The sequence below is a fragment of the Sparus aurata genome, chromosome 20 (genome assembly GCF_900880675.1).
Source record: "Sparus aurata chromosome 20, fSpaAur1.1, whole genome shotgun sequence".
Lineage (NCBI taxonomy): Eukaryota > Metazoa > Chordata > Actinopteri > Spariformes > Sparidae > Sparus > Sparus aurata.
In genome coordinates, this window is record NC_044206.1 from 14239268 (window position 1) to 14262699 (window position 23432).

Consider the following 23432-nt stretch of genomic DNA (forward strand, 5'->3'; position numbering starts at 1 on the left):
CATATCCTTATTATTAATTATCATTCTACCAGCACAACAAATCAAGAATTAATGAAAAGTTAAGCTTATAAACCATCATATAATGAGCAATATAATATGAAACAATAGTGAAATAATAATAATCAGCCTTGTTTCTTTAAGGAAACAAAACCATACGGTATTGTTGTCTTTGCGTTCAACATCTGTTTACATCTAAATTTCTTTAAACTACAGACTATGGTTCAACATCTCACAGCTCTGATATCATCAAAATAGGAATATGTGGCATACAGACATATGGAGCACCAGGCTTAGATATGCATGAGTGATTGCTCCTCCACCACCTCTAACAACCTCCACAACCCCCACTGAACAACGAATGGCGGCAACCAGCTGCCAGCTCATTAGAGAGGAGAAGGTGGGGGACCCCGGTGTCACCCTTTGATGGGACATTACAGCTGATTCAAGCTCCACGGCAACGTCTTATCGTATCAGGGGGAGGGACAGTCAGGGAGGGAGGAGAGTGAAGAGGATGCTGATCGGAAAATACAGAAGGAGGAAATGATCCAGCAGGATGACCGTAGTGCTGCTGGTGTTGATGATATCACCCGTATTGTACTGTAAACCTATTTTCAGTGGCTGCTATGAACGAGAAATGAAACTCCTGGAACCTCTCTGACAACATATTAACATAATGCTTATGAATACAAAAAGGTCTTTGATGAGCAGATACACATTACATTCAGCTGATATATGTGTGCATTTTGTTGTTCTGAGGTAAAACATGTTGAAAAACAACAAACAGTGAAACATGTAAAAGATCTCAATGCTTTTATCTATTATGTTTCCATCTGCAAACATACAAACCCCACATTCAAAAACAGAACAAAAGCCCAATGAGACAATAACCACAAAGAATCAGACCAGACAGAAATAAATTCACCAAGGTTTACCCTAAATAAAACATACAGCGGAGAAAAGGCACACCTGAATATCACATGGTCAGGACTTCAGCTAAGAAGGTGTAGAAATAAGGTGTCTAATAAACGGGCCCCAGAAACTCATAGATTTTTCATAAAAAACAATATTTGTTGCTTCGGAGCCTCTCAAGGTGTGTCCCTACATTTTACAATTACAGGTAAAGGTAGCCGACTAAAAAGGAACACTCTTGAGACGAAAGCAAAAAGTGTATCTGTCATCTGTCACAATTATCAGATACATCAGGATCAATTTTTTTGTCTTTCTCATCTGTAGACTAGTGTAATTCATGCATAACGCTGAAATGAATCAAATGCAACCTGGAACTAATTGAATCGAATGCATCTCAGCACTTCTTAATGGCAATAAAGGGCAGCAAGGGTGTCACTTTGTGTTGAATAAGGTTCCTAAGATTTAAGATGCGGCCTAGTGTTGTCTATAAATTCAACAATACACAGCCTTCTGAATGTATGCAAATAATATATTGTAAAGTCTATTTACCAAGCCAGAAATATATTGACTTTACATGAGCATCATGCACAACCATGTTATCAGCCATGTTGTGAAGCAGGGCACTTGCTTTGAAAGTGTTTAAGCCAAGGATGCCACTGGGGTTGATTCGTCATGTTCAGGCTGCATGATGACGAGAGCTGGTCCGGTGGCGTCATGATGAGGTCATAAAGTGGGCGGGGATAGGGAGAATGAAAGCGAGAGAGAGAGAGAGCGCACACACACACACACATACACACACACACAGATGTAATCTTGTCCTCCACACTGTGTGTAAGGGTGATAATAAACACAGATCAACACACTGCACACTGATGTGTCCAGCTGCTCGTCCTCCACCACAGGACGCGAACCACCGCTGCGGGCTTGTCAGCGGCTCTGATGCGGCCGGGCAGCATCCTCTCTGTGGCCAGTGAGTGAGGAGGGCCACCGGCCGACAGGGAGGGGTCCTCCTTTGATTTCAGGGCTGCCTCCTCCTGGATGGAGTCCGGCTGTGTGCGGGCAGCGATGGCCATGGGAGACGTCTCGAAAAAAGCGTCGGCTCGGAACGTGGCGGTGGAGCGAAAGAACCTGATCACCGTCTGCAGGTCAGTTTATGATCAGACTGTGTTGTGTTCAAGTGTCTGTGGAGATGTTAACAGACAAGATGCTGCATCCACTGTGTTTAAATGCCTCCGTCTGCTGACAACAAACCACTCCTGGTGTTTTCATTCTAACCATACACAGTAGATGCATGTAAGTCATAATTTGACATGCATGCTTACGTCATCCTCATAATAAGTCCTTTCATGAACTCTGTGCTGACAGTGGGCCTGAAAGCCTGCAGGAGCCCAAACGACCTTTCTTTATTTCTTTAAAGAATAAAAAGCAGACAGTCAACACACAGCCCGGCCTCTCTGTGTGAGTTCAGCAGTGTCATCTTTTGTCAGTGGCATTTATTTTCTCCCTGCTGATGGCGTGGTTGCTATGACGACAACCTTCCTGGGGCAAGGACTAGCTGGCACCCCATGGGACTCAGGGCAAGGAGGCTGTATAAGGTCTGCACATCAGGTCCTGATTGGACCTTGTGGGGCTGTTTGCACTTAAATGCCCTGTGCCAGAGCTTCAACCCATACAGTCATAAATGCACTGGACATGCATGATTAAAGCTCTGCCTGGTTGTCTCGCTGCTTTAAAATGTAAAGACTTCAAAGCTGCTGTAATCAGTATTTTTTTATCATAACGATTGGTCTTTTATTGTGAAAGGGGTTACCCTAGTGATGAACCAACAGAGATATCACCTGAATCTGCAGTTTTATCTGAGACCTACTGAGCATTTGAGGCCAGAGATATTCTTGCTTTTAAGAATACGTTTGCATACATATTGAATTTAAGGCTACACATCCTCAGGATGCAATACGGGAATGTGACAGGGTCAGGGGTCAGTAAGCGCTTCAGCAGCAGCAGGGAAAACAATGGCGTAAAGCTTTGTCTTCGCGAACCCGTAGTTAAAAAGCAAGCACATCTCTGATTTTTGTGTCTTTTAGCTCATTGTTTTGTTTTTTTCTGACCCGCTACTTACTTTACTGGCTCATTCACACAGCTCTCATCAATGTTTCAACACAACGTTTTTAACCCATGAGGACTAATTACTCGTGACTTACTACATCAGCCAGCTCAACATAAGAATATTACATTTTAGGGCAAAAATAACTCCAGATATAGTTTTTACTATATTTTACTTACATTTGTTCTCATAATATTTCAAAACTGTTGGATGTATAAATGGGCAACTGTTTGCCAACAAGTTCATCATCCTCAAAGGTGATAAATGTTGTTTTGATTGTAAGTTTCACTGCCCACAAGAGGCCACAGAATCAGTTATTGTAAGTTTAAATAAACGTAAATTGTAAATGTCTCAAAGATCCTGCTGCTGCATTAGCGTGTGGCTGGTTTTGAAAGAGACATGGATGTACAATAAAAAACTGCACAGTGGTGAAGTATTAAATAAGATTTAGGATTCAGTGACACTTTCAATAAAAAACCAATAGAATCTATTTTAGATTAAATCAATATTTCAATACAAAGATATTCAATGTAGGCAGATATACACGAGAGACCTTCAAGAAATCTTGCCATAATGCTACAAACATTCACTGAAAAGAGGAGCAAAAGTGATAACGCTGGCATCGTGTCTGCTGTATCTCTGTACATGCTGCTCGCTCTGCCAAGACTCGTGTCATTGATGTTCAAATAAAGCTGGAATTTGAGTCTAAAATCATTAAATAACAGTCATTTTATTACGTCGTCATCATACTGTATGCTGGATACCTACACACACACAAGCAGGTGAACAAGACTGCACCTCTGCTGATCTACTGACTGGCCTATCTGGGTCATGTCACGTCCCTGCTGTCTGTAATACAGTGAAAACACAGGGGATTGTGCTCGTTTTGAGGATAGTCAGCCAATTATTGTCCAGTATCTGGCCACAGTCAGAGCAGATGAATGAGACATTGTTCCCTTTGGAACAATGGGGAGTGAAATCACTTGCCTCAGAGGCCATATGTCTTAGGGACACGCACACGCACACACACACACACCATGCAAACTAAATATAAAGTGATAAAAAACCTTCTATATTTGACCACTAAAAATCAAACTCTGACTCAGCAAAGCACGACCGATCATTCCTCTCCATCTAATGCTGAGTTCATGTCTACCAGGATTTATTTTGTGGCTCCTTTCACCCCACAGCATATCTCCGTGTCACTGGACAAATAACATTTGGCAGGTGTTCTTGCAGCAAATAGAGGAGCTGAATTATTTAGTCCCCATGAAAATATTTAGGAGTGGTCATTTCAGGAGAAGGCTAATGTCGCCTAAAATAAACATAACACAGCGGGGAGGTTATGGAGTCTGTAGAGTGTATATCTTATGACAGGAGGTCACCCTTAATCATCACATTGTTACACTAGAATCCATTAGTTACTTTATAAATATTTAGCCTTGCTAGCTATCTATATGGCGATGTTGGTCTGTTGTTTTGATCTTGATAGTAATATTTCAGCAACAACCACAATGAATCAGGAGCCCAGAGGATGAAGCTATATGTTACAAAAATAGGTTTGCATTTATGGTGAAAATGTCCCAACAACAATAAAGTGGATTGCCATGAAATAGGTCTGAAAGTAACTCTCAGGATGAATGCTAATAATCACTTTGGTGTTCAACTATTGCCAGGTCAAACTTTGAATTTGTCCAATTCTTCAATTTTACAGCTGTAATGTTACTTTATGTTTTGTGCTAATTAGCAAATGTAAGCCTGCTAAGCTAAGCTAACATGGTAAACATAGAAGACAGTACACTTGCTGAACATTAGCATATTGGCCCTGACAGCATGCTGATGTAAGCATTTAGTGTGCTAAAGTATGACCGCACAGAGCAGCGAGCATTAGCCTACTGTTGTACGTTTGTCTAGTGCTCATTCACAAATGCTAGCATGCTAACACACTGACTAAATTAGTGAAAATTAAATAGTATACCTGCAAAAACATGTTAGCATTGTCACTTGGAGCATGTAAGCAATAGCTCAAAACAATGCTGTGCCTGGACACAGCTATTAGCTAGCTGCTGCAGACTCTTTTGTACTCTTAGCTACTGAATTTTCCCAATGCCAATAACAATAGTGAAACTCATCACACAAGCTTGGTAGAAAATCTAAAATATTGCAGAACTGAGCTCAACCTATGGTAGCTTAGCATACACCTACACACATTGATACCAGGATGCCACTTGAAGTAGAGACCAGTTCACTTAGGCATCCTTTTCACCACAATTAGCCTACCAAGTTTTACATTTAGCTTAGATTTACCCTAAAGTCTATATGAATATGAGCTAAATCAAACTGTATGCTGTGATTGGAATAGAAGAAAGCATTTATGAATAGCCTGTGAGTACATGTTTACGTCCTCAATTTTGCTTCAAGTCAGGCTACATTAATTGACCTTTGTTACAGCCTCGTTCCTAATATTTTTCTCTGACTGTAGCTTTGCTTTAAACTGTCTATGTGTGGTACAGAAGCTGGTTGAATGCTGAAATCAATGAATGTATTCAGATTATAGCCTGCTTTGTATGTTACAGCAGAGGCATCACAGGCAGGCGTCCTCACAGTGGTGAATGTTACATCAGACTGGAGTCATAAATTCAAGCCGCCCAGTAAATTGAGTTGTTGGGAGTGTCCTGAAAGCTCTGCATGAACGTCTTCCTCTCAGTAAGCTTCCGACGTTAGACTTGAGCGTTGAAATGAGAGTTAGTTGGAAATGGATGGTGCAGTGTGGCTGTGTGTGACTCAACAAAGAAGCAGGGATGAGCATTGAGTGTATTTCGACAACCTTGTTTTCCATTAGATCTCTTTTTCGATTCACTGTGTTGCTTTCAAGGACTTGTGTATTTTTATCGAGTCGAGATTCCAGAAATTTAAATGATTGTTTGAGCCATGACGTGTTCCTCCTACAGTAAGCTGAAACAAAGAAAGCACTAATCCGTTTAGCCGTTTCCTGACTAATGTATTCCCATGACGATGTTATTATGAGCAACCAAACTCCCCGTTTAAAACATCTCTTCTTCTCTCTCTCTCCTCTGCACACAGGTTTTCTGTAAAAACGCTGTTGGAGAAATACACAGCCGAGCCCATAGATGACTCATCTGAGGAGTTCATCAATTTCGCAGCCATCCTCGAACACATCCTCAGCCACCGTTTCAAAGGTAATGAGCCTACCGGGAATTAGGCAGGGATAGAGGGAAACTGGCATTAAAAAGCAAAATGCTCACTGTAGTAAGCAATTATCGACTATGGAAGAAGACAATGTAGGTTTCCATACTGATTTAGCCAACATTAAAAATGTAAAACAAGAGATGAGGAAGTGATTTTTCATGAAATATTCAGTAGAATCAATTAAATGAAATAAATCAATTTATCAACACTGAAATCATTGCATTAAGTCAAGTCTAGACATGTTATGTAACATGTTTTAATCTCTATGAATTAATATTTGTTTACTCTCTCATAATGTAGCTGAAATCACAGTTCGACATAGAAAGTGGCATCAATATTCATGCTCCATTGTCTTTTTAGGCTCCGGCAGCTGGTTCGATGGTCAGAGGAGTTACTGGGACTACATCCGCCTGGCCTGCGCTAAAGTCCCCAACAGCTGCATCAGCAGCATCGAGAGCATGGAAAACATCAGCACCTCACGAGCCAAGGTGAGTCATGTATACGGTGACAGCAAAAACCACCAGTGTTGGGGCTCGTTATTCAAAAAAATAAGATATTACACATTACTCTCAAAAATAGTTATGCCTTACATTACATAATTACTCCCTGAAGAAAGTAATTGGTAACATTACTAGTTACATTACTCGTTACATTCTTTCTACTTGGCCGTCCCCTGCTGTCTGTTGAAGTGTTGATCTTTATAAACTGAAATAAATAGTTCCATCTGAGTTAATTGTATTCATTGTTCCCATTCTTTTGTAATGTTTGCATCAGAGAAAAAGCACAAAATCAACCAGCTAGAGAAAGAACTGTCTAATTAAAAACCTTTTAATTAGACAACAACAACAATAAGTCTGAAGCTCTCTGAGCAAACTAAACTGCAGCATCCAAAAATTATGTTTAAGGATGCAGCAGTCAATCAGCCAACCATCAGAGTTGGCTGACATTCATGTTGTTGACTGCTGTTGGTCCAAGTGCCGACATAGTGACATACACTGATACTGATGCCGGTGGCCGATTTTTGTCTGTTGCGTAGCATAAATTTTATCCTGCCACATTCATGAGCTACAGGCTCATCACTTTGTAAGGCTGTGTAAGCACTGGGAAATTCTTATCATTCAGTTTGTAGTTGTATTCAGGGATAAAAAAGGCTTTGAGGCAGTTACTTTTCAAAAAGAAGACTCTTTCTCATCTGAGCAAAGGTTGTATTAAAGGTTGTTTCATGAATTTGTGGGATCTAATTTGTGCTTGTTCAAAGAAACTTTAATGAACGACTGAATTACTTTTTGGAGAAATCAGTTATTATGTATATATTGAAGATTTATTTGCCACTGTGGCACAAACAACAAGAAAACAAAGATGCAAAACATATATTATTTATGTAATCAAACAGCTGTTCGTGCTGCATCAGTCTGTACATTCATTTGATTTCTTAACCTCTGATGACCCTTTCAGGGGCGAGCCTGGATCAGAGTCGCTCTGATGGAGAAGAGGCTGTCTGAATACATCGCCACTGCTCTGAGGGACAGCAGAACGACCAGGTTAGAGGTCCCACGCACCTAACTATGCAGGACAGCATCAATATATCCCGACTAGATCCATGTTCCCATCTGGTTGTGTTTGTCTCTGTGCTTCAGGAGGTTCTATGCAGAAGGCGCCATCGTCTTAAGAGAAGAAGCCACAGTCCTAACAGGGATGCTTATAGGTCTTGGAGCCATAGACTTTAGGTGAGGAGGACCTTTAAACGGATTGATTTCAGGTGTCGAACTGTTCACTATAGATTGGCATTTACAGTTTGTGTCATGTGTTTCCTCCTCGACAGTTTCTGTCTGAAAGGGGAGGGGCTGGATGGGAAATCTTCTGCCGTGATTGACTACACACCATACTTGAAATTCACGCAAAGGTACGTCATTGATCTGTAAACAATATATTTAATCTCCTCACACCTCAAATACATGAAATGACAATACATTTGGAAGATCCAATAAAAGTTTAGACTCTTGTATACTTGGAAAAATGTATTTGCTCACACTATATTGTGCCTCCCTGGTATTTGATTTTTGCCTAAGGTGTTACTATTGACATTCATAACACTGGGCCCTAAAAATAAATCATTTGGCTGCTTCTGTTGTAGCTATGATTACATGAGTGACGATGACGATCGGCAGAGTGTGGACAGCAGCACAAGTGATGACAGCATCCCTGAACACCCCTACATCCCCCTGGTCACTGACGAGGAGAGCTGGAGCACAAAGTGTCGCAAGATGGAGCAGAGGTTCAAGATCGTCAACGCCCAGAAGGTGTGTGGCCATCTGTATTTGCTTGAGCATACATACGATAGGGCTACCTGAAGAAATAATTCACCATTTTGCAGTAAAAGGCTCATTTTCTTTCTTGCCAAGAGAGAAGTTTGATACCACACATATCTCTATGTTAGCGATAGAGTTATATAACTCCACTTGCCAGCAGCTGGTTAGCTTAGCTTAGCTTGGTGATTGGAAACAGGGGGGACAGCTAGCTTGGCTCTGTCTAAAGGTAAGTAAAACGTTAACAATCCTGAAGTTCATTTATAATCTTGCTTGTTTCATTTGGAACCAAAATAAGCTAGCTAAATTAAGATATCTGTTTCCATATGTGTCCAGTAAATGCTAGGCTAAGCTAACCACTGCTGCTGGCTGTAGCGTCATATAAATACTACTATTTTAAACAATTCTTTTGACAACGTATTAGATTATGTTAACTAGTGTTTTCCAGAAGTGCTAGTTGTTTTTGTGTAGACTGCACAGCGTTAAGGAAAAAGTGGGCACACCCGACACCACAACATCACAAAGTCATTTCTGTAACACACTGAGCATCACAGATGGATCCTGTCCAAGAGAGGATGTTTCCTCTCAATCAGTGTGGATGTGTGTTGTCAGGGTTACCTGGAGGAGCTTGTGCGCCTGCGCGAGTCCCAGCTGAAGAACACAGAAACAGAGAACAAGAGGCTGAAGGCCCGGCTGGAGGAGCTACAGAGCCACAGCCTGCAGGAGAAGAAGGAGATGGAGGCCATCGTCCTGGAGCTTCAGGAGCAACTGTAAGCGGTGTAGACAGATAACATTTTCTATCCTTTAAAACACTAAATTTCGTAAGCGTTTCCATTGACTCAGTCGAAGGTATTTCTGTATCACAGGCCTGGATATGATTACTTCTTTGTAATATTTTGTACCCTTTTGTTTGACAGGACAACCTTGATTCCATGTGACTCCAACCACCTGGCCAAAAATCTTTCAATCCCTTTGGTCAACCAGTGGCCGACGCTCCAGCCATACAACAACCAGGTTGACGTCAAGCTGTTCCGCAGGTTCGACTGAGTGTCTGACTGTTAACTGTTTCCTGCTGTAGTTGACTTTTGTCTCCTCGTGGCAGTAACTGAAAAGAAGAACAGACATGCACAAACTCTGTTACATTGTCAACAATCGGCCATCGTAGATGATGATATCGACGAGGATGTGGCGTGAAACACATTTCCGCTCCTCTATACTTTACTGGATAACTAACACATGTGCTACTCATACATATATTATGTTGCATGTCACATATGTATATGGACTCTTAACATATTTAATTATGATACATTTATATATTGATCCATGTGTGTTGGCAGCAGTCTCAGTAAACCTTTTATGAAATAAATTTGCACTCTGCTGTATTGTGAAGCCTAACACTTAACTTCTGCGAACCTGTAGGAGGAGTTTCCCCAGCACAGAGCTGCTGTCGGTGGAGATCAGCCTGGACTCAGACTCCCAGAGGACGGAGGGCAAACAGAATGGAGGAGCCTGGTGCACAGGTGACATTTCACACACTGTGTTCTCATAAGATGAGTCAGTAATTAAACACATCTATTCACTTGAAATGAGCCTTCCTTTGTACGTCTGTCCTACCCTTCCAGAGAAGGACTACACCCCCTCCATGATGGGCCTGTGTGGGTCTTTGGCCTCCCTCCCGAGCTGCAGGTCTCTGGCTAGCCTCAAGTCCAGTGAGTGCCTGGTCAATATCAGCACAGAGAACAGTCCTGCCCTCTCTCCCAGCTAGGGGGCGCCAAAGAAACACTGCCGACCACTTAACAGACACTGAGACAATTCAACATGAATACAAAAAGACTACTTTTGGTAGGCAGGCGAATGCTCTCGTACGTGACTCCCTTTACCTTACGCTCTGAGCCCAGCACTCTCTCAACTTAGACCTTTAAAGAGAAAGAGTAGCCTCCGTGTCTGGGACTTGTCCAACAAAGATGCAGGAATAGCTGCTGTACTGCCAGATGACCTCTGTCAGTTTCACTGTCTTTTATCGTCTTGACATGATTAAGCCTCCTGAAATGCAAACAACTGGCTCAAGTTTGACCGCTCTGACGTCACGATGCTTGATTCTGTGCACTTACAGTCATGTATCTGTACCGGTTACATTCAACAAAACTCACCGTAGGGTTGTTTTGTATGTACGTGTCCATTTGTCCGTGTCTTATCAGTCTGTCAGTGTATCTTATTCTGCCTCTTGCATAATACTGGCAGTGCAGGATGGATGAGCTGTTATAACATTTTAGGGAACAGAAACACATTTTCTGTCATATTATATTACACTATTAAAAGAGAGATAAAAAAAGAGGCTTATGATGTGCTGTGTTAAAGTGGCCAGACTGTTTTATGATGAAGATTATTTAAAAATTTACAGATGCAACTTCATGACCTTAGGATGGATGAGGAATGACAGTTTGGGCCTTATTCAATCATACAGTAGGTTAGATACAGATGTTAGGTTGTGACATACAAGACCTGTCAGGCTAACAAGGTTTGCAGAGCCATTACAATGTAAAAACACAAAAAACTAATGTGATATCTATATATAATGCATACAAATGCAAAATGCATTGTGACTATGCAGAATGAATGTTTTCATTGTCTTTTTCTACAAACCTGGCTTGATGAGTAGTTTGAGCAGAAGAGAAATAGTGAATGTGCAGAGTGTGTATGTGTGTCATTTGAATTTTTCGGCCCCTAATTTGTTTTCCTATGATCTGTTCTTTTTTATATTATAATTAATTTCATGACCTACTTACTTCTATCATTTACCATCATGTAAATTGTAATCTCATGCAGTGTTGTTGGGATATGTTGTGAACTTTAAAATTGCAATAAAAACTGCCTTTTTTGAAACATTAAATGCTGATATGCACATTTTTATTCTTTTTAATGTTTTACATTATGTCCAAAGCTGCAATGTTTGCTGCTAATGAGCAAATGTTACCATGTTAACATGCTAAACGTAGTTGGTGAACGTTGTTAACCTGCTAAACGTCAATGTTAGCATTGTCACTGTGAGCATGTAAGCATTAGGTTCAAAGTAGGTTTGTGTTTAAGGAAAGCCTCACACAGATGCTAGCATGACTGTAGACTCTTGTTTAGCTATGCTAGGAGGCAGCATGCGGTACCATCCACCATTTTGGTCAGGATTTAATTATCTCACAGCTACAGTAGATTGATGAATTGCTGTTAAACTTCAGAATGGGACATCCATGGTCTCCAGACGATATAGCCTATGTAGTTCCAAGTCTCACTTGTCCTGCGAAATATCATCTATAACACGTAAAACACTGACTGGCATAAAACTTTGTAAGGATATTCATGGTTCCCAGATGTATCCTGACTTTAATGATCGCTGGACTTTTCCTAGAGTGTCACCACCACGTGGACATTTTTCATTTGTCCACAGTTTATGTTCAAATACCAGCATAAGTAACATTTAATTGCAGTATTATCCTAAGCCAGCTTTACATTACTCAATGTTAACTAGCAAATGTAAGCATGCTAATAAAGGAAACATGGAAAACACACTCAACATTATACCTGCTAAACATCTGCATGTTAGTAAAGTTGCTGTGAGGACATTAGTGTGCTGTTGTTAGCATTTAGCTAAAAGCACTGGTGTGCCCACAAGTACAGCATCACAGAGCTGTTAGCGTGGCTGTAGGCTCTTAGTCTTGTTCATTCATTATTTGCCTTCACATTTACATTCACCTATATCCTATTTCTGCAAGTCATTTTCATTTTGATTTGGCCGCTCAGAAACTGCGAGCTGTGTCAGTTTATTACAAACCTGATCTGGCACAAAAGAATGAATGAAACAAGTGGCTGACATCGCTGCCATTTCATATACTGTAGGTCCAAGAAAACCCAACATGCGCTCTTTCACCTCGTGCCGGGTCACTTTTCATTTCATTTATCCCCTTTTGTATCCTAACTTTGTAAAGCATGACATCGTCTCTCTCTTAAGATGGGTTTGAAAAAGCTTCCGTGAGGTCATAGGTGAGGATCATTCATTAACACAGACAAATACACAGAGCTAAACAAACAGCTGCTGAAGGTCCTTTGGTAAACGTTTGAAATGCATTATGCAGGATACACATTCCAGATCGACATACTGTCCAATTATCTGCTTGGCTGTAAAATGAATGGGTACCGCAGGGTTGTGAAAAGTTGGGTTGAGTTATCTGGCTTTGTCTTTGGCTGTTTTGTGATGGTGACATCAATTGTTGGGTGGAGTTGCAGTAGATAGATGAGCAGGCCTCTGGACACATGGTTCAGCACTTCACTCCTCTATGATAAAGCACATTTACTCCCATTCTGGTGCGCCAGACACACGAGCGTGTTATCTAAGCATGTGCCGATGTCTTGTGTAAGTTAGAGTACATTTAGGGTCAGTTCAGTTTGGGTGAGTGGGACACTGCCCCTAAAAATGCGTGCCATGTTATCTCTACCCCGTCCTCTTGAACGACCGCTGGCACTCCCTTCTACACATAGTCAAGACATTTATCTCCCACAATGCACACTGTCTCACACATGCACACACAACCACCCAAAACCACTTCACAGTCCACCCAGATGGTGTGCACACACCCAGCTGGGCTGATAGTATGATGAAATAAGTAGCATACAAATGAATGAATGAATGAATTAATGTTTATTAGTATTTGCCACAGCGTTGCAGAAATTAGATCATATTTTCACTACTATAAGGTATCCAATGATTTCCATTCATTTTGCACTGTGTGAAAACATTTGTTTGTATTTGTACTGTTTTATATTTATTAATGAGTTGTAGTTTTTTATTTATTTATAGGCCCATATATGTTCAGGCAATGCAAATTAGCGTTGGCTATACATGCTGTGGTTTGTGACATCAGTCTATACTACATACTTATCCCTATACAAATAAACATTAAATAAATAAATATATCAAATCTCATATTTAGCAGACTCCTGAAAATGGCTTTGTGCTTTGTGTGATCCATCACAGCGAACATCAAGTCCTCATTAATATTTGTCAAATCACATTATGGTATGAGGTAATGCAGTGTTGACTTTTCAAATCAATCTGTTCTTATACATTGCATCACTGCACAACAACGATGTTACACTAAGACAAATTGAATGTGGACTTTATGCTTACTTGGATGGATTACACCAATTAATCAAGTTTCAGAAGCCTGCATAGTTAGGCTTATTTCCTTGCTGTACTTAAGTTAATATAAACCAGTGAAGGTATAGGAGAATACATCTAAAGATGTTAAATTGTACAGAATACATTTCAAAATGGTCAGCAAAAATGTAAAGGCTGCAACATTAGCAGGTATGTCCCTTTAAATATATGTGCAACAAGTCTAAACATGAAACGGTGAGTTACAACATCTTCGATCTTTAATCAGGTTTTAAAACATCGCTATAACTGTCAATTTTAGACTTTAAATGCATAAGTGTTGTATTTAAAGCACCAATTTAAACGGCGAGATATGAATTGTGGGCGGTGACAGCAAAACTCATTGTCCGGGGTTTGACGGATTGATAGCGGATTGTCCAATAGGATTAAAGTCAGTGGCTCCACCAACCAATCAAAAGTGAGCTCGCGAGCCGGGCCTGCCTCCCATATAATTAAACCCACACCAGCGTGGTGGTCCAACTGTTTGGAGTTTGCGTTGTAACGAGAAGACCGAGGGGAAAACTACTGTGACCACCTCGCAACTCTCCGGGGCCAACAAAACAAGCTCCGGCCCGAACTACTACAATGATATACACCTTAATGTTTTCTCAGACGACGTAGGAGTTGACGTTAAAGTGACTTTTTGAAACTGGAGCCGCTTCCTTGTTCGACAACCTGGTGAAATATCTCAACATCCTCACAAAGAAACTTTTGCTTGCTAGGCTGCTAACTCGCACACACAAGCCAGAGAGAGAGAGAGAGAGAAAAAAAAGTATGATCATCGGCGAAAACTTCACCCCAAGCTGCTAATAACGACTCATCCGTCGAGCTAAGTGTCTCTGGTAGTTGTATTTTCTTGGAAATGGTTTTCTGAGTGACTCAAGACTGAATCTTGTAACGGTTTTTGAGTAGTCATCATCAGCAGCAGTGGTGGAGGAAGGGTTGCAGCTGGTAGTAACTCAGCCCAGCCACCACCAGTGTTCTTCACACAGCGCCCCCAGATCTCCAGCAGGCACCACATCCAGCACTGCCTTCAGCTGGTGAGGAGGTGACTGGACATAGGCTTGTTGCTGGAAAGATGTCCGGCCGAGGTGGAGTGGGACAGATCCGGGGAGCCACTTTGGGTCCACAGCCCCTCAAGGCTACTATTCCCTATCAACTGGCCAGCAAGCCTCGACCTCTGCGGAGGGATGGAAAGTCAGGTACGAGCCCAACACCTGTCAGATACATGGATCATATATGAATACATGTGTATAGGATTGAGACGTTAGAATATACAATTAATGGGTAACTGAATTTAAAATACAGCCTTCCATGGCTTCAAACCAGTCATATTCAACTTTAAATTTCCCCTTGAAACTTTTTTTTTTTAGCACCTAATAAGTTTCAAATGTATTTGTTATCGATTAAAGATTACCCAGTGATAAGGAAACATCCGTAGAACCAATCAGGCATTTAAAGGAAGTCACTGCTGCTTCTCTATCTGTAATTCATTTACATCGTCGTAAAAGGGATGTGTTAAATAGTTTTTCATGGTTGCCATACTATCATAGGAATTTAATGATAAATAAGATAAATAATAAAAATGACAGTTAATATACATAATATAACAATATTATATTTGACTATAGTAAGGCTGGACAATATAGTTAAAAATAATCATATTTTGATCATATCTGAGAGATTATGATTATGATATGATTCATAAGTGGAAATTATCTTTTTTGCATCAGAAAACCAAACAAACATTTTTTTTTATTTTTAATTTTTTTACATCTGGAGATCCATATTGGTTGTTCAGGGCATCTCTGAAACATTACACAACTTCTTTTATAATGCTGTTTTGTCAAACATTAATCCTTTTTATCAAAAAATTACAGCCTCGATTTCAATGATATTTTGAATAATCGTGCAGCTCAAAACATATATTACACAGCAGAAACTGCTACACAAATGTGTTCATAGCTAGTACAAATGCTTATTTTTTTGTTAATCTGGCAAGTACTTTGTTCATTAATCTTGTACCATAAAGTTTTGAAAAATGTCCCATAGAAAGCTTTCAGCCGAGATATTCAGTTTACATCGAATCTAACAAATGAAACGGGAAGTCTTCACATTTGAGTGGCTAGAACAAGCAGTTTATTTTGGCATTTTCCTCAAAGAAAAGGACTTAAATGAACAAGGTGTCGGATGTGAATTCTGTTAGTCATTTTAGTTCTAGATGTTTTTAATGGAGAGCAAAACAACTGAGTTACTAACTTAAGCCCTTTATAACAGCACTATTTTTGTTGTTACTATGTTATGGTATTTGGTATGATATCTAGGTTAAAATGGTGACTAAGTCTAATATAAGAAGTCAAAGCTATAACCCACTCAGAATTCTTCCACCAGCTGATGCTTACGTAATAGATACCAGTATAATTGAATCTGTTGCTGCATGTTCAATAAAAAAGTTGTCTGCGTCCGACAGCCGGAAAGGCCAAACCGCACCAGCTGAGCTCTGGCATGAGGCGGACAGTGTCTCTAGATGCCATCGTCGGGCCGTACCTGCAGGGACATTGGCCCAAAGAACCGGAGGGCCAGAGCAGCCTGTGTCGCAAGGACAAATCCACCCAGGTCAGCTCCGGATGAAGAACGTTCCCTCAGTCTGAAAATAATAATGCTGGCCATTTTGAATCAGAGCTGTTTTGTCAGAAAGAAATGAATGGAATGCTCTACTTTACCACACATGTTCCACATTAAGAGTTTTAATGTTTTGAAATCATTAATGTGCCAATGTAGTGGTGTGTTTTTAGGGCAGATGGGGTCGCCTCATGTTTGAAGATTAGTATACAGTTTTTGAAGATAAAGAGGTTGCTTGGAGACGGAGGGAGGGACTGTCCGGTGCTTGCATAGCTATTACAGAGTGAGAACCGCAGCCATGAGAACAGTCCCTGAAGTCAGCTGATGAGGCCGTTTCAGCTGCACCCATCCTCTCTGCTCTGTGTGTGCAGGCCCTCACTACTGCTCTCTGGTTGCCCACATCCTCCCCCCTTCTTTTTGTTTTTCAGTTTCTCCTGCTCTTTCGCTCTTCTAAGTGAGACATAGTGGGTGTGGATGGTGTGATGTGGTTGCAGATCAACCTTTGAGCATGACAAGCTGTGCTAAGTGTGCAACTTTTGCCAAAATATGTGTGAAGTCCTGATGTAATGTGCGACTTGAACACGAGTTTCCACTTATAGATTTTAACACCATCACAAGGCGGCTTCTAGCTCAAACTTGAATATATGTTTATTTAGTAGGCATACGTGTTCTGATTTGAAGAGTATTAGTTCTCACGGTTGCTTTCTTCCTCCCCAGACACCAGACTCATGGTCAGACAAATCCCAGAGCAGGAGAGGCGGCAGCAGCAGCAGCAGCAGCAGCAGCAGCAGCAGCAGCAGCCACCACAAACGATCGGCCTCATGGGGCAGCGATGAGAATCTGCGAGAGGTGAATCTCTGCACGTTTTGCTCAACATGTGTATTTGTGAAAAACCAGGCTTGCCAAACTTTCTTTTTTGTATGTTTGTGTCAAAGAGGGTAAGCTCTTGAAAAAAGGCCTGACTCAATTATTTCGACAGCATTGAGCAACAGGAGACCAAATGATCTCATCTGTACAGAAACTTCCCCTTTCTCACCAGAGCTTCACTCCTCATCACATCTTTGATCTGATCCATCAGAACAATCAAATTATCACCACTAAAAATGTCTCCATAATGATCTTGTTGTAAAGTGTGTGACATGTCTAAGTTTTAAGGACTTCCTTTGTTTGTGTGTGCAGGCTGATTGACTGACAGTAACCTATGTTCATTTTAGATCGCTAAACTAAAACAACAGCTGCAGCAGCAGCAGCGCAGCAAACCTGCACTCTCAGGGGGACATGAGAAAGAGCGCCAGCGTGGCTATCCTCAGGGGAGCTGCAGCCTAGGAACTACTCAGGTACCTTAGCATCAACAAACATAAACACAACACTGACTTCATATATGCATGTGTGTGCACACTCACACAGCGAAGTCAACAAAGACAACAGATGTCAGATATATCTTTCATAGGTACAGATATCAGTGATTATATTCATTCAAGTGAGCTGAATGGTTCAGCTCCTTGCAGGAAGCGAATTAAATAAAACGCAGAAGCAACAGGAAGACCACTACATCACATTGCTTCTGCTTTTCAGAGCAAAATACGTAGTTCTGCTTTCCACTACAGCTGGTCTGCACCGTCTTGTTGCGTGGTACCACACTCCACTGGGCTGAGATGGTTTCAGACTCAAGGGTGGTGAAATGTCGAGCAAGCGTGACCTGATTTGTACCTGAAAATGTTTTAGGCAGACATACAATTCAAGTGTAGATAATCAAAGTGGAATCTGGTGAATTTGAGTGACTTCTCAGTCATGTGCTGTTTTTAATATTTTAACTCTGAACTCACATAATCTTGAATCTTGCTGACTGAATAGTTTGTTGCTCCACTCACTATTAACAGATATGAATTGGGAAAAATTTTATTTTCTTCCATTGCACTTTAGACAAGAAATAATCTACTTTAAACCTGGACTCTCTGCTGCCAATAGGGCCTCATTTCAGACATTGATTTAATTGAGTATAAATGCTTTTAACTAAACTGTAATTTGATGTATTTATTACTTTTGGATTAATTTTTTGCCATTTTATAATCTATTATATTCTCAGTTTTTATTTATTCCCTTTCATGTTTATTTTTGATTGTGTTTTTTTTAGCCATAATACATTGTTTTTGTTTAATTGTAAATTAGGTTTCAATGAAGGTTAATAACTGATATTTAATACTTGACTCACTTAGAACCTCATAGGTGGGCTTCATGTCTTGTTTTAGCACTAAAAACAGTCGTAACTTAAGATGCATTCCTCATACAAAGAATGTGCCTCATATTGCTTCACAATAAGAGGAAACAAGAAAAACAGACAAGAGAACTGTAAATACAAGAACCATCGGATCTGTTTGAAGTTGCTTCTCAGGAGGAATGAAGCTTAAATTCCATTTAACTTGTTTTCGTGTCTTCAGACGCAGCCAATTCCCATCCCCCTCGCTCCCCTGTCTACGCTAGTCCCTCGACTGCGCTGCAGCGTTGAGGGCCTCAACCAGGAGCTGGAAGGAGTGTTCATCTGCCAGCCACCTCATCCTCAGCACAGGGTAAACGTCAACTCCACACAGCAATACACATGTGAAGAGATTCGGGGGTTGTCTTCGTCATAAAGAGGGTGGCTGACGTTAATCATGTTAAACACGTTTGTTTCCTGTCTTGTCAGCTTCTCGAGGTTCCAGACGGACACCGGGCTCCCGTCCCTCCACAGAGCTGCAGCAGCGGATCTCAGAGTGACCCCATCACCACACCTTTGTCCTTCTCTTCCTCACCCAGCTCCCCTCCCACCTACATCTCCACTTCCCCACCCAGCTCTGAAGATGCACCTCTGGATCTGCACCAAGGTGAGTTTCTGGGTATCCCTTCAGTGTGTTTGTACTGTCCACTGTAAATCATCCACCTGGAAGTTCCTGTTTTAAGTCAAATGTCAATTCATAAACCTTAAAGCTAAAGATTATTATTATTATTATTATTATTATTATTATTATTATCATTAGTGATGACCAGAAAAACGAAAGGGAAAGTGAACTGCTGTGTGATGTTCACACCTGTTGCAGCCACTTGATGCATGGCCTTAAATTATAAAACCCCTCAGCCACAATCTAAAAGCATAAACTCACACTAAGATTTCTCACGGGGGATTGAGGACAAGCTCAACAACATGATGCTTTCACAGCTAAAGACGAGATTATATTTTAAAGCCATGTGGTAGCATATGAGCAGACATGGATGCATTCGTTTTCAGGTGTCTTGTCTTCATTTCTGTTATGTTTAAACACAGAGTTGCAAAGAATTATACCACCTCATCCATGTTTTACACTAATCTGACACATTATGTTGACTTGTCTTTCCCCTCCCGTTTTCAGGTTTGACAGACAGTGCAGAGATGTCTCTCCTGTCTCCGTTCTCCTCGCAGAATGAGGCTGACCTTTCCCTGCCGATGTCATCCTCCCCAGGACCAAACAAAAGTTGCTGCTTCCAGAGGGAGCCTCCAGAGGGCTGCGAGAAGGTCCGAGTCTGGGAGGAAGCTGGGTATGTTTGCTCTGAACACTTACAGTAGTGACCAGCTTTTAGGAGATATTAAGAGTACTAGTAGCATTTAGCACGGCACTCCGATAACATTGTCTGACTCAGTGGACTGTTTTATTTTATACACTATATTTTTCCAATCAAAGTCAGTGCCTAAATGCCCTCTGGTGGTGATTTCACCCTGTCCTCGTGCAGTGATGAAGTATTTACCTTTCCATTTATGCTTTATGTAGAGCTGCAGCGATATGACAACAAATTGATCAGTTGTCAACTATTATATTAATATCCAACTACTTTGATAATCAGTCAATTGATTAATAATTTTAATAAAAAGCGAAAATTCTGATTTCAGTTTCCTAAATGTGAGTATTTATTTGGTTTCTTGACTTGATTATTTCTGGAGTCTGATATTCCCACTATAATCAATTTAAAAGCCCAGACAGTATAAAAATGCGCTGAGAAAGATCAAAATATGCGGCAAGGAAGAGGAATGCATGATGTAACATAACTTTTGTGCATATCACACAGCTGTTCTGATTAAGTTCACTGTTGCATGTTAACACCAGACCCTAACAGCCCCATCCCATGTAAACGGTTGACTCCAACGCTTCAGTCGAAATGAGGAAATATTGTTCATGTAAACATGGCTTATGACAGTAAACTGAATATCGTTGGATAGTTGGCAAAACAAATACACTAAAGGTGTCCTCTAGAGTTTTGGGAAACACTGACACATTTTTCACCATTTTGTGACATCTTTTGGATTAAACAACCCAATCAAATATTTAATCAAGAATAAATAATTTACAGATTAATGGACAGTTAAAATAATCATTAGTTGCAGCCCTGAAGACAACCAGACGTTTAACTAATGTGCTAGAAGTAGTCTGGTCAAGGTCAGGCATTTAGAACATCCTCTTTCTTTTACATTACTCAACAAACATTTAATAAGTTTCACATCTAAAACAACCTTTGGAGAGTCAGAGAAGGGTTTGGTCACCCTTCCTTAATTCTTGCCCCCACCCTGACTGTCACCACACTACTGTGTGAGAGAGTACTGTCTGTCCTTGAGTCCTTCCTTCTTTTTTACTCAACCTGTATATTGTCATGTGAAATCAGGGTGCAATACTTCTGCTAAAGCTGCAACTAACTGCAATAACCGTCATAATTTTGCCTTTTCCCCTGCTTGTATTTTTAATTGCTGATATCTTGGAGTCTTAAGTGGAGTAAAGCCAGGCACACCAGTGATGATGGGTAATAATGAGTGACCATTTCAAATTTATTTGCAAGGGAGAAGTGTTCTTGTATTTCTTATATATACACTGACAGTTGCTATAAAATGGCAGACATGCATGACCAAACCCTTTCCCTATCTTGTTGCAGCACTCAACACCATCTGAAGACAGCCCTCATCTCCTCATGCCCAGACCCCAACAAGGTTAACTTCACCCCCCACGGGGGCTCCGCCTTCTGCCCCGTCAGCCTCCTCAAGCCCTTGCTCCCCTCCATGGACATGTTGTTCCGCAGTCTCACCATCTCTCCAACAGGAAGTTGCTCGAGCCAGGGGACGAGCTCCTGCCAGGTGACATCCTCCTCCGCTCCTGTAGACCCTCCTGCCACCGCAGCTGTGATGGGAGAGAGCTCAGGGGAGGGCCTCGCCTTTTGATCGCAGAGAGCGTAACGCAAATATTTCAATTGTCTGGGACAGATGTGTTGATGTTGCTTTATTTTACGGAAGGACCGTTCCATTAAAATAATCTTTGTTTAAAAAAAATAATAATAATATTGATTTTAAAAAAAAAATGAGTTTCGTACTTGTACGCAATCCAGTGGATCTGCTTCATGATTTTGGGGTTTCCAGGCATTGTGACATTCCTAAATTATGGCCATTATGTTTTGTTTTTTGTCATTTTATTATCCAAAGATTTATTTTTGGCCAAACACGAGTGTGAGAGACTTCTCACTCATTCTACTCTTTAACTCTATCTGAGACGGGGTGCGTCGGATGACTGTCCGCCTCAATTGCTGCACATTTTTTCCCCAAAGAAGCCATGACATACACTTATTGATACTGGTTTTTAAACTCTGTCCAGTTCAAAGTCTGGGTCGTGTAAGAAAAATAGAAGAAAAATCCTTCTCATAAAAGTTTGTTTTTAAATATTCAAAGATATTTATCTACATTCACCTTTTACCTAACCTGACCCTGCACCTGTCACTGGTGTACGAAGCATGACAAATCAGTTGGGTACTTTTTTTATTTACCTGATTAAAGGAAAAAAACTCATGAAATCACATTTTGATTGAAGGGAACTTGTTGGACTTGGGTAGCATCAATACCTAAAGGCTTCAGCTCATGCATTCCTGCTTTAAATATGTACATATGTTATTTTTGTCTTGCAAAAAAATGTTACTTGTTAATGGAAGAAAAACCTGTTATTCCTTGAGTCTTTAGATGTGTGCTTGATGGTCTAGTTTCTAGTTTTGAGGTCTCGCAGCCTAGTTGACTACCTAACCAGTTTTAGTGGTGTAGATTCGTCATCATTGTTTTTTCCTCTGCCAAGCTGACAAGTTGATGTTCAGATTTAGAGTTTTATTTCTGGTAGACATGTTTGCACAAATTGAACTGCAACTTTTTGAGTCGCGATTCTTATTTTTATATTCACTTTTGTACTTTAAGAGTAGTAATTTGTATTTTCTACATCTTTTTTCTACATCAATTACCTGCAACATAAGCTAAAGAAAAAAAAAAAAGAAAACCCTGTTCCTTTTAGTTTTCTTCTGTCGGTGTGATTGAGGCAGGTGTTACATAAGATACTGTATCGGGTGGATTTTTATGCACTTCCAGGAGAGGGTTTTAGACGTTAGTCCTGGGTTTATTGTCTCTGACAGGAGTTTTGTTAATGTGTGTGCACGTGGATGGAAAGTTGACTAGTGCATCGTTTAACTAGTCTACTTCTCCTAGTTTTAGTATCCTGAAATACTGATGTATTGAAACATTGTCTTTTTCCAAATAAGCCTCAATTTCAATGTTTTCTGAATCAGTGTGGATGCTGTGGACGTGCTGTTTTCTCAGGTTCTGTGTTCTGTCCACATAAATATATGATTGATTACATTGTTGTCTTTGTGATTTATTAAACTGGTCTTATGTCGTTCTGCTCTGGGCTTAATTTTAACGTCTGCAGCGGGTTGTAACAGAAACTGGTCTGATGTTTGCATTGATAAACCCTGAAATGAAAAGCTTAATGTACCTGTTTCATGTTAAATTAGACTTTCGTCCGGACAATAAAAGCAATTTTAACATGCTAACTTGATCTCTAGGAAACTGGAGCTGGTATTTCATGGTATTTTATAGACAGAATGTTTGATAAACAAAAATAATTTTGTCCCAGCATTGTTACATGTACAGAGTTAACTATTTACTGCAACTCTAATCTGTTTATTTTTAGCTTTTAACAGTTTATAGATATTAAAAGAATAGTAATTCTCACTTGTTGAAGTTCCAATCAGTGTGTCTTTGGATATTGATCAT

At 40.5% G+C, this 23432-nt stretch overlaps 2 protein-coding genes across 2 annotated transcripts; both read left to right on the forward strand.

Moving 5' to 3' along the window:
* The first annotated feature begins 1629 nt into the window (after positions 1–1629).
* Positions 1630–11422, forward strand: rundc3ab (RUN domain containing 3Ab). The gene is made up of 11 exons (XM_030399177.1): positions 1630–2054; positions 6098–6213; positions 6584–6711; positions 7679–7764; positions 7861–7950; positions 8046–8126; positions 8358–8523; positions 9142–9299; positions 9447–9566; positions 9952–10052; positions 10155–11422. Exons 1-11 carry the CDS (start codon positions 1948–1950, stop codon positions 10295–10297), a joined length of 1296 nt encoding a protein of 431 aa, XP_030255037.1. The 5' UTR covers positions 1630–1947; the 3' UTR covers positions 10298–11422.
* Positions 11423–14201: 2779 nt separating this feature from the next.
* LOC115571659 (protein FAM117A-like) lies at positions 14202–23058 on the forward strand. Its single transcript, XM_030401161.1, has 8 exons — positions 14202–14937; positions 16206–16351; positions 17075–17206; positions 17572–17694; positions 18796–18924; positions 19041–19218; positions 19741–19906; positions 21287–23058. The coding sequence occupies exons 1-8, from the start codon at positions 14814–14816 to the stop codon at positions 21567–21569; spliced, it is 1281 nt and encodes a 426-aa protein (XP_030257021.1). The 5' UTR covers positions 14202–14813; the 3' UTR covers positions 21570–23058.
* Positions 23059–23432: the final 374 nt, after the last annotated feature.